This window comes from Budorcas taxicolor, chromosome 18 (assembly GCF_023091745.1).
Source record: "Budorcas taxicolor isolate Tak-1 chromosome 18, Takin1.1, whole genome shotgun sequence".
In the NCBI taxonomy this organism is placed as follows: Eukaryota; Metazoa; Chordata; class Mammalia; order Artiodactyla; family Bovidae; genus Budorcas; species Budorcas taxicolor.
The window spans coordinates 53,337,273-53,354,382 of NC_068927.1; the positions used below are offsets into that span (position 1 = coordinate 53,337,273).

The 17,110-nt window shown below is 37.7% G+C and overlaps 1 protein-coding gene across 1 annotated transcript; it reads left to right on the top strand.

Annotated features, from left to right (window-relative positions):
• The first annotated feature begins 354 nt into the window (after window positions 1-354).
• Window positions 355-12,123, top strand: ZNF283 (zinc finger protein 283). The gene is made up of 5 exons (XM_052656800.1): window positions 355-363; window positions 2,381-2,507; window positions 9,926-10,154; window positions 10,323-11,319; window positions 12,046-12,123. The coding sequence occupies exons 1-5, from the start codon at window positions 355-357 to the stop codon at window positions 12,121-12,123; spliced, it is 1,440 nt and encodes a 479-aa protein (XP_052512760.1).
• Window positions 12,124-17,110: the final 4,987 nt, after the last annotated feature.

Genomic DNA, 17,110 nt, shown 5'->3' on the forward strand with positions numbered 1-17,110 from the left:
ATTCCACGGACAGAGGAGCCTGGCAGACTACGGTCCATGGGGTCCCAAAGAATTGGACACGACTGAGCATTTTCACTTTTATTTTTCTGATGACAGAGTTAACACAGGTTTGTTGGAAAACATTCACCAATCCAGGAAATGTATAGAGAAGAAAGTTAAAAATTATATCCCGTAGAGTTAATCATTCTTATTATTTTGATGTCTTTTTATTCAGTTGTTTAAGTCAGGACAGGCTCACTTCAGCACACCTAGACTAAAGCTTCTTTTTCCTTCTGCAGCTCTGGCTTTTCTGGACTCTGTGTTTTACCAGAGGAACCCTATGGAGCACTAATTAGTTCCTGGGATTGTAGAACCATGACTGACGTAAGTTGGTCTTTCTCCTTGACATGTTGTGATGTTTAGGTCATGTGGATCTTTTCCTGAATTACCCTAAAGCTTTCTACTTAACAGAACCCCTTCCTTGAACCTCCTTCTTAGTTCATCCTGTTCCAGTAAAGGGTGATGCCAAATAGCCCAGCGTCTGCCCTCTGTGCCATTTCCAGTCAGCACCATCGTATTTATCAACCACTTGACTCAATGTCTCCTGTGGCTCAGTCTTCCATCAAGAGTAGTGAAGGGATGGAGTCCTCTAAGGGAAATATTTGAGCATCTGTCCAAGAATAACACAAAGAAATATACTGAACAATCAGTTCGCTTTTATTTATATACTAGGAAAACCAACAGTAGGTTGAGTTCATCATCTTTCAAAGGCACGAAGAGGATTCATATAAAGAGGAGGAAGGAGGGGAGAATGAAGACTTCAGATCTTTGGAAAGCAACAGTTTTCCTTTTGCAAGTCAAGATGCCAATTAATTCATGTTCTATCTAGAAAAAAAAAAAGGATAAAGTTCCCTCAATAGTTTTCCTTTTTCAGGCTAATATGCAGCCATCAAAGAAGCGGGTCAGGGTGCTCTACCCTTAGCCAGCTGAATGCTCACCCATGGGAAGAGTTTCAATTTTGTATTCTCTGGTAGAGCTTTGGTATTTAACTGGCACAGATCCATATCAGGCTGTCTTAGGTCTTGCCTTTTGTTATTACTTCCATCTTTGTTCAGCCAGGGCTGCCCCATTTCCTTTATTAGGGTTTCTCATTCCCATGACAAGTCTGTGGTGTGATGAGTTAGTGATGAGGGTTCCTTTGGATCACACAGGAAAACTTGGAACTTCTACATAAACCTGAGTTTTCCAGAAAGATAACTTAGAATATAGGATTTCTTAGTTTCAGCTTCAGTTTGTATGAGATCACATGTTTTGTAAACTTTCAGGATTAGAGTGGGGAGTGAGTGGTTCTTTCCAGGGATTCCTTTATCAATAAACACCAGTGTCAAAGTCTATTTTGTTATTGACCAGGTTGTGACATCTGTGTCATGTCTGATCTTCTATCCGTATCTTCCAACTCGAGAACAAGGAATGTGTTAAGTGATGGATGGTTGATGGTACCACATAAGAGGATCCAAATTCTTAAATACTGGATGATAACAGACTCCTGGAATTAAGAAAATCTTTAAAACTTTTGTTCACTCTGAATGTATAATAGTTATTAATCTTGTACGTTCGTATGATGAACTGAACTGCAGCTAATAAAAATGTTTTATGTATCCAATTCATCACAATAAGAAAAGAATGCTAACCACAGGGAACTATACTCAATATTTTATAATTATCTATAAGGGAAAAGAATCTGAAAGCCCTGTGCTATATACCTGAAACTAGCACAATATTATAAATCAACTATACATCAGTAAAAAATTAATATAAGTTATAAAAAGGAAAATGCCTATGATATAATCTAACAAAATGATTCACTTGAGGTTTAATGGTAATCCTTAATTTAATGGAAATCATTTTTCTAAAATAAAGAGATTTTATAGTACATTTGGGAAAAGTGTTTTTTTTTTTTTCCATATTTTTTAAAAGGGATGAGATGGTGTAGCAATTCCTATATATAAAGAATTTATGAAGTGGGCACCTAGCAGGTTGTATGTATGTATACACACCCATAAACATCCCTGTCCCTTCCCCCAACACACTTTTTATTTAATAGAAGAGAAACTGGGGTTATTTTATGCGTATCAGACAGATCTGGACAGCTGAGTTATCTCACAGTATACAGGAAGTTCTGCGATAACAGGTTTCTTCTTGAACATGTAGACACTCTGCTTTAATCAAACTAATTTCCTTACTTTTTCCTACCCATCTGTTTCACAGGCTTTCAGCTGACTTGGTTGCTATATTTTTCTCTTCTTATAGGTTATCCTTCATACTCCTCTCTTTTTTCCTCTTGGAAATATTTTTTCAATTTCTTTAATTTCTCAAGTAATGAGTGGGTTTTTGGTTTTAGGGCTTGGTGACATTCGGGGATGTGGCCATTGACTTCTCTCAGGAGGAGTGGGAATTCCTGAACCCTGCTCAGAGGGACTTGTATGTGGATGTGATGTTGGAGAACTACAGCAACTTGGTCTCACTGGGTAAGCTCATCTGCCTGAAATAATTTACTTTTCTATCTGCAACATCAGCTTTCTCCACTGGGAATTACAGGGCTGTTTTTGAAGAAATCAGGTGAATTTCTCCTTCATGTTCTCAAAATAATGCTTTGGTATTCATTGGCTTAGAAATGGGTTCATTGAGCACCTTGATCATCCCATCCCTCAGGAGCTTCAACCCTCTGGCCTTTTCTGCAGTGGCCTCTCTTCAATGACCAAGGAGCTGGATTTGTATTATGGGGCATATGTTTATTTCATAACTACTGTCAGAGAAACCACATTTCAGACTGTGTTTAATGTCAGCATTTCTACAGGTGATCTCTGTCCTTGCTAGTGATGCTATGCTATGCTGAGTCACTTCAGTCGTGTCCAACTCTGTGCGACCGCATAGATGGCAGCCCACCAGGCTCCCCCATCCCTGGGATTCTCCAGGCAAGAACACTGGAGTGGGTTGCCATTTCCTTCCCCAATGCATGAGAGTGAAAAGTGAAAGTGAAGTCGCTCAGTCATGTCTGACTCTTAGTGACCCCATGGACTGCAGCCCACCAGGCTCCTCCGTCCATGGGATTTTCCAGGCAAGGGCACTGGAGTGGGGTGCCGTTGCCTATGTGGTTCTTTTATGTGAGGGACCATAGAAAGGCCAGAACAGAGTTACTGAGAGAGAGAGTACCCAGAAGTGAGTGAGGGAGACAGGAAGAGCCCAGGTGACAGGCTGTGGTGTTGGTTTCGGGGAATAATGTGGATTGTTCTCTCAGTGATTAGAAGCCATGATTTGGTTTACGTGGGGTTTTAACTTTTTTATTTTTAAGTGTTACACAAACACCTATGATAAGCTGCTTCCAGGGTTTGTTAGAAATTGCAGCTTGTCAGGTCCTACTCCAGCATCTGTATTTACTTATGGTCCCTGGTGATTTTTATTCCCCTTAAAAAGTTGCTCCCATTTGTTATATTCTGACCCACATATGGGAAGTGCAGCTAGAAACAAAATCCTGATACACTGTGGCTTTCAGAAGAACCTCTCTACTTTAATAGAGTGGTGGACTGAATGAACAGAAATTCATTGCATACTAAGTGAACATGTTCTTTTACTTCCAACATATTTGAAGTTGAAAATTACAACCTGAACTTTGCACTTTACTAAGTTAAATCCTACACTGAGTTAAAGCCTAGAAATGTCTCACAAAACTTGTTTTCACCTTAGCAAAATAACAACAGTAACAATAATAACATTAATAGTTAACATTATACTTACTAAAAACCAGGCCCTGTACTAAGCAGAGCAAATACATGAATGTTTTTAACTTTTATAACATCCCCATGAGGTAGGTACTATTTTTAACCCTTTTTATAGAGGAGATTACTGAGACACATACACAGTTTAAATGACCTCCCAAGGTCACACAGCTGGTGGGGACACAGTAGCAACAGTTGCACCTAAGAAGTCTGGCTCTAGAATCTGTGTTTTAAAACCACCATTATGTGTTCTGTTTGCTCAAAAGAGGCAGAACCTGAATGAGCCTAAAACAAGGTCATTTTTCTACTTTATATGATCTCATGTTCTTCATTCCCACTGTTTCTCTCTTCTCTGGAGTCTTTGTCAATATCATTTTTACCTTTATTGCAAATTAGACCAAATGTTTTGCACTTATTATTAAAAAAAACAAAAAACAAATCTCTGCACCATTTGAGATTTCTTTTCCTGCAACCAGACACTCCATTTCTAAGCCATATATAGCAGCATTATTGGAGCAAGGAGAAGAGCCCTGGATAATTGTTGGGGATGTGAGGAGGTGCAAGAAGTTAGATCCCAGGAAGGCAAAGGCAGGAGGGAGCCATCAGCCCAGGGAACACCCTCACAGGTCACACAGGAGGAGAAAGGGAACAGCTGGGATGGTGTTTGGAAGTTCGTTATGAAGGACCAAGGCCTGTGGAGTGAAGGCCTGACACCTGGGAGAAAATAGAGATCTCAGTTTGAGCTACCAGAGGAACTTCATCTTGATCTCATTTCTGAGACTCCTTGTTTCTCTTCTTCTATTTCCCTCCCATTTCAGTGAGGAATTCTTTTTTGTTCCCATTGGAACCATTTTACTTACATGTTGGATATAGCTATTTTCCAGCTGTTTTGCATTTGTGTATGTGAATGAATATACATACTCGTTCATCAATTCACCACCTATTTGGAGTTCCTACTCCTAGCCAGGCTGCATACTGGGCACTACTAATACCATCAGGAACAAGATTGATAAAACTTGCTCATTCTTGTGTACTTTGCGTCATTGGGGAGAAACATAAATAAGTAAATAAATAGATAAATAGTATCATGTAATGAAACATGTTATTCATGAGAGGCAGGCAGCATAAGAGAACAGAAAATGATGGGAACTGTGATGTTGGAGAAGACTCTTGAGAGTCCCTTGGACTGCAAGGAGATCCAACCAGTCCATTCTAAAAGAGATCAGTCCTGGGTGTTCTTTGGAAGGAATGATGCTAAAGCTGAAACTCCAGTACTTTGGCCACCTCATGCGAAGAGCTGACTCATTGGAAATGACTCTGATGCTGGGAAGGATTGGGGGCAGGAGGAGAAGGGGACGACCGAGGATGAGATGGCTGGATGGCATCACCGACTTGATGGACGTGAGTTTGAGTGAACTCTGGGAGTTGGTGATGGACAGGGAGGCCTGGCGTGCTGCAGTTCATGGGGTTGCAAAGAGTTGGACACGACTGAACAACTGAACTGAACTAAACTGATACAGCTAATTCAGACAAGGGGGTCAGGGAAAGCATTTTTGAATAGAAATGTGATGTCTAGGATCAGGTTATATGAATACCTGGGGGAGGAACATTTCAGTCACAATGAACTGAAGGGCAAAGGCCCTGAAGGTGGTAAGGAACTTTATTGGAAGAACTCTCTAAGAAGGGTAGAGTTAGTAAAGGAGTGTGTGCTGGTCCCGGAGATAAGCACAGGTTTGATAATATACAGTTGTAGTTTTCTTAGGAATTTGGATTGTTTAGTTTCGGTCTGAATTCATTCATCTTTTCTTGATTTACATTCCTTATTTCTTGAATAAAAATTTACAATATTATGTTTCAAGTATATAGCAAAGTGATTCAGTTATACATACATATGTGAATGTATATATATTTCAGATTGTATCCCATTATAGGTTATTACAAGATATTGACTGTAGTTCCCTGTGCTATACAGTAAAAGCTTATTGTTTTTCTGTTCTGTGTATAGTAGTTTTGTTAATCCCATACTCTTAATTTCTTCCTCCCCTGACTTTTCCCTTTGGTAACCATAAGTTTCTTTTCTATGTCTCTGAGTCTGTTTCTGTTTTGTATATAGATTCATTTGTATTATTTCTTAGATTCCACATATAAGTGATGTCATATAATATTTGTCTTCCTCTGTTTGACTTACTTCACTTAGTATGATATTCTCTAGAGCCATCCATGTTGCTACAAATGGCAATATTTCATTCCTTTTTATGGCTGAGTAATATTCCATTGTGTGTATATATATCATATTCTCTTAAACCAGTTGTCTGTTGATGGGGCATTTGGGTTGTTTCCATGTCTTGGCTATTATAAATAATGCTGCTATGAACATGGGGTACATGTATCTTTTTGAATTAGAGTTTTTTGTCTTTTCAATATGTATGCCTAGGAGTGGGATTAATGAATAATAATAATTGCTCTATTTCTATTTTTTTAAGGAACCTCTGTTTTTGTTCTCCATAGTGACTGTACATTTTACATTCCCACCAACAGTATATGCGGGTTCCCTTTTCTCCACAGTATCTCCAGCATTTGTTACTTAGAGACTTTCATGATGGCCATTCTGACTGGTATGAAGGGGTGCCTCAGTGCAGTTTTGTTGTGCATTTCTGTAGTAATTAGTGATGTAGAGCATTTTTTTATGTGCTTGTTGGCTAACAGTATGTGTTCTTTGGAGAAATGTTTATTTAGATCTTGTGCCCATTTTTTGATTGGGTTGTTTGTGTTTATTGATATTGAGTTGTATGAGCTGTTTGTATATTTTGGAAATTAATCCCTTTAATGAGGCTTTTATGAGGAGGAACTTTGAGGCTATTAAATGTTGTATTCCTCTTCAAACTTTCAGTTTATTCATATGTTGGATTTCTAGTCAGCAGGTTGTAATTTGTTCTTCCCATTATTTATTTTGAAGCTCAAAATATATGAGCTGGTCCCAGATGTGATCCATGGGAACCCTCTAAATAGTAGCTTCTGTGTCCTTTGGCATGTCTCCACCACACTTAGAGCACCTCCTTATTTTCTGACATAACTCCATGTTCCAGCCCTAAAGTCAGCCTTTTCTTCAAGGTGCCCTGGTTCCTTTTAGTTGACTATGGTATTTAGAAGCCAGAATCTGAGTGCTAGATTTGCTCATTGCTGCTGGGGAATGGCTGTCCCTAGGCCCTCTCAGTGAACTGAGTAGGGAGAGAATATGTTTATATGCATGCATGCATGCATATATGTACACACATTTACATCTATCTCATGAGTTCACACAGATGTCTCCAGTTCCTTTTCAACACTACAGGTTTTATTTCAGCTTATTCACCTTCCATTTCTAACTCCCTTTTCTGACAATGAAAAACCTGGGTTCCATTATTCTTAATGTATTTATAGTTGACCCTTGAACAACATGGGTTTGAACCATGCAGGTCCACATATATGCAGATTTTTTTCAAGAAATATACAGTAGACTCTCTGTTTCCACAGCTTCTACATCCATGGAAAAGGAAGGCCAACTATGGGACTTTGCATCCTTGGGTACCTGAGGTGGATTCTGGAACCAATCCCCCAAGATACTACCAAGGGATGACTGTATTTATTTGATCAAACTCTCTGTGACTAACCAGTCTTCTGTTACCACTGCCACCACCACCTTGATCGTGTGATTGCCTTTCTTACCCCCTTGGGCTGACAACCAAGTCACTTGGCACATGAACACTTGTCCTTACCTTGCTTGCATTCTGACTCCTGACATTAGACAACCCTTTTATGTTGTGACCGTCCTCATGCTGGCTGACCTTCAGATCCTGCTCTGGGCCTCATTTTATTAAATCCTGATCCTTGAGGATGCGTTTTGAAAATATTCTGTGTGATGAGACAGAAAATCTTCGTTAAGCTCTTCTGCTGTATACTGAAGTGAAGTGGTTACCTTGCAGGAAATTGCCTGTGTCAATGTTTGAATTATGAGTTAAACTAGCTGCTTTTTTCATGGAACACCCCCCTTTTTTTTTCCTTGAAAGAATGACTGACAGGCAGACTATGGTTGAAGCCTTGAGTAGTTGGAAAACATTTTCTTCTAAATGAGCATGTCACTTTAAGAACAACTGAGAGTATTTATTGCCAATGATAAAATTTAAACTTTCAAATAAATATTAGAATTGTGTGAAGCTTATATCCATTATTTTGAGTTTACAGCTTCCCAGTAAATATTTTTCTGATGAGGTAGATATATTTTTAACTTATGGTTTTCTTTGATATTATGTAATAAAATACGTCAGCATTTCAAATATCTGCAGAATTCAGTGAACCAGTATTTTTCAAATGACCAGTGCATGATATTACAGAATTATGCATGGGTAAAAAAAAATCATCCAAAGTGCAATGGATTCTGTAACATAATATGAAAAATTCATGAGTATGGTTGCATACCCCACCTTGGAACTAACCTTTTAAGAAACCATCACTTCTCATGTTTTACTGTATCAAAGAATAGCATCCACTATTACTTAAACAAGCTCATAGAATATTCTGCTATTTTATAATTACGTATCTGTTAGAGGCTGGATTTTCTTCATATGCTGTTTTCTTCAGTGCTATTTCTTCAACCAAAGTAGCATTGCCAGTTTGAATGCAAAAGAATCCAGTTGTCTTCTGTTAAGCCAGATATTAAAGAGACTTACAAAATATTTTAAGAAGTTATTCATTAATTTTTTGTTTTGGAATTTTTCTTCCAAATATGGTTACTTTTCATAAAATTCATAATGATTTATCATTTTTAAATAAATTAATAACTAAATTTCTCAGTTTTAATTTCTAATATGGTTAATTTCAAAAGATATAACCTACATAAACAAAAGCTCTTTTGGGTCCTCAGTGCTTTTTTTTAAAAAAACAGCTAAAAGGAAGTTAAACTTCTGTTCATCTACTGTCACTGTTGAGCCTTAAACAAAAACATTCAAATACCAAGTAATTATAATGGAAGCTCAATTCATATTTGTTGAACTACTTATTGAGGCTAAGTTGTACATAAGTGCACTCCTTTTAGTTTACATTTGGTTATCTCAAAGTAATTGTAATATTAGGTTGGTCAGTTTAAATACTGGCTTCCTTTTGGATATACACACAGTCTTCACATCCAAATGTTATTGTATACAAAACAATAAGAAATTATTAAATAAAATAGCAATAGTCAGTGCAGTTTAGGCCTGTGCCCAATTAATGTTGATTAAAATTGCTTCCCACAATTATTTCCACAGTACTCATCCAACATTTATTAGCTTAGCAAGGTATTATACAATCACCAATAGGCAAAAACACTAGATTTGTATACTTGTATTGCAGATACACTTACACATGTGCAAGCAAGGGATTCATAATATTGAAGAGTATAAGAGTCTACTGAGACCAGAGAGTTTGAGAACTATTGCTCCAGGGTATGGTTCTTACTTTCAATATATGGTCTTTGAGAGGCCTCAAAGTAGATGCTTGGGAGTGTTCACTGAGGTCTTTCCATTTGAACTGGGATGACTTCCACTGTGCAACTTCTAGAATCTCTGATTGTAGTCAATACCCCAGGCACCCTGTGAATGCATAACATTTGGTTACAGATCCAAGGGAGAACCCCTGCATAGGTTCCTGGGGCTCCTTTTCATGGCTTCTCCTTTGATAAACCTTGAACCACAAATTCCACTCACCTTAGCAGCCCTGAATTCAGATCCTAATATTCTTTGCCTAGTGACTTGATTGGTGGAAGGGCACATTTTAGTTTAAGAGACTGTTTACAAAGGAAGATGATGAGGAACTTGTTAAAATGACCTTTGTGGAATCCTCCAGAAAACTGTCAGATCAGAACATGATGATGACAGAAAACAACAAAATTCTGTAAAGCAATTATCCTTTAATAAGAAATAAATTTTTTTTTAAAGGCAAAAAAAAAAAAAGAACATGATGAGATCACAAGAGCTGAAAAGTCACAACTGAATTTGTTGTGGAACAGAAGAGAGGCTTGTGCCTAGGAATTTACTAAGTCTCCTAATTCAGTTTACTTATGAGTATTATTTTCAATGTGTCTTTACTTCTAGTATAAAGGACTTTTTTTTCTGGTAAAGGGAATAAAATGTTTTGGTTTTCTTGTTTTCTTTCAGATTTGGAGTCGACATATGAGACAAAAAATACATTTTCAAAAAAGGACATTTTTGAAATAAATTTTTCCCAGTGGAAGATAAAGGAAAGAAGTAAAACCATTGAGCTCGAGGCATCCATTTTCAAAAATAACTGGAAGTATAAGAGCAGATTCAAGGGGCTCCAGGGACACCAAGAGAGATTCTTCAGTCAAGTGATAATCAGCTATGAAAAAATGCCCACTTACAAAAAGCATGAATCTCTTATTGCACATCAAAGAACTCCTAATCAAGAAAAACCTTACATTTGTAAGGAATGTGGGAAGGCTTACAGTCATGGCTCAAAACTTGTTCAACATGAGAGAATTCATATGGCTAAAAAACATTTTGAATGTAAAGAATGTGGGAAGGACTTTTTAAGTGCCTATCAACTTACTGTGCATCAGAGATTTCATACTGGTGAGAAACCTTATGAATGTAAGGAATGTGGGAAGACCTTTAGTTGGGGATCAAGCCTTGTTAAACATGAGAGAATTCATACTGGTGAGAAACCCTATGAATGTAAAGAATGTGGGAAGGCCTTTAGTCGTGGCTATCACCTTACTCAACATCAGAAAATTCATATTGGTGTGAAATCTTATGAATGTAAAGAATGTGGGAAGGCCTTTTTTTGGGGCTCAAGCCTTGCTAAACATGAGATAATTCATACAGGTGAGAAACCTTATAAATGTAAAGAATGTGGGAAGGCCTTCAGTCGTGGCTATCAACTTACTCAGCACCATAAAATCCATACTGGTAAGAAACCTTATGTATGTAAAATTTGTGGAAGGGCTTTTTGTTGGGGCTATCAACTTACTCGACATCAGATATTTCATACTGGCAAGAAACCCTATGAATGTAAGGAATGTGGGAAGACCTTTAATTGTGGCTCTAGTCTGGTTCAACATGAGAGAATCCATACAGGTGAGAAACCCTATGAATGTAAAGAATGTGGAAAGGCCTTTAGTCGTGGCTATCACCTTACTCAACATCAGAAAATCCATACTGGTGAGAAACCTTTTGAATGTAAGGAATGTGGGAAGGCTTTCAGTTGGGGTTCAAGCCTTGTTAAACATGAGAGAGTTCATTCTGGTGAGAAATCTTATGAATGTAAAGAATGTGGAAAAACCTTTGGTAGTGGCTATCAACTTACTCGACATCAGATATTTCATACTGGTGAGAAACCCTATAAATGTAAGGCATGTGGGAAGGCCTTTAACTGTGGCTCAAGTCTGGTTCAACATGAGAGAATCCATACTGGTGAGAAACCCTATGAATGTAAAGAATGTGGAAAGACCTTTAGTCGTGGCTATCACCTTACTCAACATCAGAAAATCCATACTGGTGAGAAACCTTTTAAATGTAAGGAATGTGGGAAGGCCTTTAGTTGGGGTTCAAGCCTTGTTAAACATGAGCGAGTTCATACTGGTGAGAAATACTATGAATGTAGAGACTGTGGGAAGGTCTTCAATAATGACTATCAACTTAGTGTTCATCAGAGATTTCATACTGGTGAGAAACCTTATCAATGTAAGGAATTTGGGAAGACCTTTACTTGTGGCATAAGGCATGTTCAACATGAAAGAATTATGTAATAATGATAAACGCTACAAATATAAAGAGTGTGGGGAAGCCTTTATATGGACAGCCTATTCAAATGGGGCAGCTGATGCTGGTGAAACTTTATGACTGAAGAAATGTGAAAGAATGTGTCTGTGTATGTGTATAGACAACTTACTTAATGTGAGAAGTCTTACTCTTGAGAAACCTTTTGAATGTAGGGAATGTGCAAAACCCTAAACTGTGTATGGATAACTGATATCAGAAAATTCATATTAGTGAGGAATATTTTGAAAATGAGGACTATGAAAAGGCCTTTCAACTTCTGTATGATTTTGAACATCTATACTAATGTGAAGCCATTTAAATGTAGGAAATGTGTAAAGATCTTTAATTCATAATACAAAGTCTCATAAGTGTTGGAAAAATTATGCTCATCAGAAACTCTTAAAGGGATATGGGAAGATTTTAAATTTAGTTTGGTTCTTGCATATCAGAGAATTCATACTGCTGTGAAATCCTGTGAATTTAAGGAGTATGGGAAGACTTGTAATCATGGTAAACATCTTAAAATACATCAGGGAATTCATCCTAATGAGAAGCCATTTGAATTAGAATTGTAGGAAGGCCTTTAGACAAGTGCCACTCCAGCTATTGTCCAGAGACGTTCTGCCAGTCTATAAAATCATTGCCTGTCAATCATGAGATAAATGCAGAAAGTGAGAGTAAATTTTTGGAAACTTTTATAGAAATTTGATATTGCCATAACATTATCATTATATTTTACAAAAGTATCAGTCAACGAATGATTGGAAATTAAAAATGAAAACTTTGTCCTTTATAAGTTGAGAGACAACATTCATACTTTAAAACAGGAGACAAGTTACAAAATAACTTAATTAGAATAAGAAATTCTTCACTCCTCGGACAATGATTAGAGTAGCAGAATACTTAATACTTCATAAGATATGTATGATGTATATACTGTTAGGACCAAACTGGAGCCAGGACAGGCTCTAAGGGGCAGGCTAGGCCTGAGGTTTAGTCTCGAGGAAAGCTGAAGCACTGGGAACTCCCACAGGCAGTGTAGCTAGACCAATCAGAAAAATCCCCGTAGCCCCCTGGCCCGCGCCAGACCCGAGCCAATCCAGATAGGGATGCGAGGTTTAAAAGTCCCGCACACGCATACGGTTTAACCAATCAGCTATGCTGTTACAGAAACAAAAAACTGTCTATATAAAAGTAGATGTGATTCAGAGCTCGGGGCTCTTGTCGGATTCCACTGTGCTGGATGAGACCTGGGCCCTAACTCGAGCTAGCAATAAACCCCTTTATGCTTTTGCATTGCTGTGGACATCTTATTCTGTCAGTTTTGGGGACTCGGACTCTGGGCATAACAATACTTCATCAGACTTTGGTAAATCTGAATAAGGAAAAGTCAAGAAAGTTGGCAACATTGTAGAATCATTAATAAGAAAAGATATAATTAGAGATATGGATTTTTTTTTTAATTTAAGGCAACACAATGTATTTAAACATATTTGTATCAATAAGCAAAGGAAAAGACTGAAAAAAATTACTCCAAGATCTATTTTTTAGAAACAATAGTTGGAAATTGTCATCTTCTTAGGTATCAATTTCAAGAGGAAAAACAAATTTTTTGCTATCTCATCTGGATAACATATATCTAGTAACAAAACTAAATGGAGATAGCCTCTAAAAAGCAAAAGCTAGATTAATTGAATTTGCGTGCATGCCTGTTCAGTTGCTTCAGTCATATCCAACTCTGTGAGCTCGTGGGCTGCAGCCCGACAGGCTCCTCTGTCCATGGAGATTCTCCAGGCAAGAATACTAGAATGGGTTGCCATGCCCTCCTCCAGGGGAACTTCCTGACCCAGGTAAATGCAAAATTTTTAATTAAAATACCAGTAAGCAGAATCCAGATGTAAGATTGCACAATAGAAAATAATTTTTATGGAATATCCAAGCCCCAGATTTTCTGGTTTAAATGGAAATATAGGCTAACTGACAAAAAAAAAAAAAAAAAGAATCAGTATAAGTTTAATTCATTCCGATCGTTCACCTTAGATTTGTGTGACTTAGAGTAGGAAATTACATACAATGACTTAGTTCTAAGAAGAATTTAATATTTATAAATCAGAATGCATCTCAAAATTGGTGACTTTTCATTTTCATCTGGGTAGCTGTTATGATTTAGTGCCAGCATGAAAGTATATTAGTTATGATGAAATAAAAGAATGCTTATATACTCAGAATTTGACCCTTTAAAAATGACTGATTTCCAAAAAATCAGTTACATCAGAACTGGACTGACAAATGTCTGTGGTTCATCTTGGTCATTGTTTTCATCTGCACCTCACCTCTATGTCCATTTTTGCAGATAGGCCATCCATGGTATCTCTGTTCAGTCGTTTATGGTCTAGTGGTTGACAGCATTATTCCACATAATTGTAATAATAATATGTAACACAAAGAATACTTTGAGTGTTTTAATAGAATATATCATCACCAGTTAGTATTTTACTCCTCCTGGGTACCATATTTGCATGTTAACGAGGCAATATGGCAATAGCACCTTATCCTACCATTTCTGAAATTGTAGGTCTCAGAAGCCACCAGTGCTTAATAGTACTTGAGGAACAAAGGAAATTAATTCTCTGATTAAAGAAGCTTATGAAGCAGCATCTTCTAAAATACCCTCTTAAGGAACTACTTAAAGTACCTTATCAGCTTATCAAAAGACTAAAGAGTAGTGAAGAAAATTGTTCAACTGTGTTTAAGTTGGCGTATCTCAAACTTCACTATGGCAATACCAATTCTCATGACTTATTAACATCTTGAGGGTGTGAAACTGCATTGGGAGGTGCAACCATAACTAAAGGAGATGATAAAGTTGGAAATTTCAGTCACCAAGTCTGATTGTTTAGCTATGACAGGATGAGAGTATTGTACTCTCAGTTGCCTTCTAATGTTTTCTCTTACTTATGAGTAAATATCTTTGTTTTGGCTAAGTGGGCATGTCTCCTGAGTTTTATCAAATGCCATTTTATCATCTCTTCCTGCAGTTGTATTTAATTGTTATACTGTGATAATTATACTGACAGACTCTTTGACTTCTTCCTGTTTCTAGGTATACTCAGGTTAGCCGTTGGTGTGTGTGTGTGTGTGTGTGTGTGTGTTGGATGCACTACTTGATTTCACTTACTACTATTTTATTTAGAATTTTTACATCTTGTGAGTGAGACTATATGATGATTTTCTTTTAGAATATATTTTTCATTTTTGTATTGTGATTACCTGTTCTTTAAAATTGCATGACTGTACTGGGTTGTTTTGTTTTGAATTGAGGTCCTTAATCATTTTTCTAGTTTAATCTGTTGATTTTCTTGTCTTTGACTTTCTACTTACGGACACAACAATTTCACTGAATATCCAGCACAGTTCCTTTAAGAAATCTTCATAGTACCAGCCAAGATCCACATAAAAAGAGCATTCCAACATAGTCCTTAGTTGAAAATCTTCCAGTATGTGTTCTGGAAGATACTGTGTTGGGAAGTCAGAATGCCTTATAGGACTGTTATAATTAGCCATGTCTTTCAAAGTATACACATTTCTTTCTGTGTATACTGGGAGATAGAATTGCTTGAATTTGTTTATGGGTATATCCATGTTCAGCTTTAATAGGTTTAGTTCTCCTATGTATTAATAGATTTCCAAACAAATATACCAGCTGGCATGCCCAACAGCAGTGTGTGTTTGTATCCTTGACAATATGTGGCATCATCAGTTTAAAAATATATGTACATATTTTGCTACTGTGGTAGATATATAGTGGTACCTGATTGTAATGATTGTGGTTCACATGTCCAGTTTTCTGATTGTCTGTTGGCTATTTGAATTTTTCATTATCTCTTCGCTCCTTGCTCATACATCATTGGATGCATTAGGTGTGTACAGTTTCACAAAGTATCTGCACAATTTCTAGGACAGGATTTAACACCTAGCCCATCGTGTGTGCATTTATCCTCCACTAGACAGGGAGCTGGTTGATGGCTATGATGGAATCAGCTTTGTCTTTGCATCTCTAGCTCCCAGTATGATCCATGAGTTTTAGTTGTTTAACACAGTTAGGATACACTCATCAGAAATTAAAAGAACCAAAATGACTGAAGCAATGAGGAAGTATATTGAGTCATATAATATGATCCATTCTGGGCTGGTTGCCCTTTGTGCCTGACATGAGAGATATTGTGATCTCCACCACCATCACATTAGAGATCTGTTTCACTTTTCTCCTATATTGAGTTTCTAGTTCTCTGCTCGCTCCGCAGGTGGAAAACCTCCAGTTGCTTTCTTAGAAGGGGGTGATTTTTTAAATAACTCACATGGTTAAATAACTCACAAAGGTTATTCTCCTCTTCTGTTTCTGATGTCTCATTTTGGCCAGCAGATTCTTGGGCATGTTCTTTTCACGGTCCATGGCAGAAGCACAAAATGCTGAGCCAAAGCATCTTTAAAGTCTGTACACCCATCCTGATCAGTTCACATTCTATTGATTAGACAAGTCAAGTGGACAAGCCCAACATTAACAGAGGCAGGGATGAGCCATGCCAAAGGCAGATGGTAAAGGAAGAATTGTGGGAAAACAGTATAAGCTACCAGGCTCATAACAGCATAGGTCAGTCAGTTCATTTGCTTAGTCATGTCTGACTCTTTGCAACCCCATGAATCGCAGCACGCCAGGCCTCCCTGTCCATCACCAACTCCCGGAGTTCACCCAAACTCATGTGCATCGAGTCGGTGATGCCATCCAGCCATCTCATCCTTTTTTGAATGTTGAGTTTTAAGCCAACTTTTCCACTCTCCTCTTTCACTTTCATCAAGAGGCTTTTTAGTTCCTCTTCACTTTCTGCCATAAGGGTGGTGTCATCTGCATATCTGAGGTTATTGATATTTCTCCCGGCAATCTTGATTCCAGCTTGTGCTTCTTGCAGCCAGCGTTTCTCATGATGTACTCTGCATATAAGTTAAATAAGCAACAACATAGGTGGCTTCCCTGTATTACCTTATGGGGGTGGCTGAGCAATAGTTAATCATTTCAAAGATAATATATCTCCATGATGTCAGCCAACAGAAAAATATAAACCTTTCCTATAACCACACTCATAGTTGCCATATGAATTTATAAATTTACATCTATTTCTTTTAAAAATAGTAAATTATCATGTATTAATATGGTTTAAATTGAATCTTCCTTGGTGGCTCTGTGGTAAAGAATCTGCCTGCCAATGCAAGAGATGTGGTTTCAGTCCCTGGGGTGATAGGCCCCCTGAGAAGGGAATGGCTACCCACTCCAGTTTTCTTACCTGGGAAATCCCATGGACAGGGGAGCATGGCTGGCTACAGCCCATGGGGTCGCAAAAGAGTTAGACACAACTTAATGACTAAACAACAAATTGAGTCTTATGATGACTTGTGGCAGAATGATTGTCACTGATATGTCTGTTTATGAATCAGTTCAGTTCAGTCATTCAGTCATGTCCGACTCTTTGTGACCCCATGGGCTGCAACACGCAGTCCATGAATAGT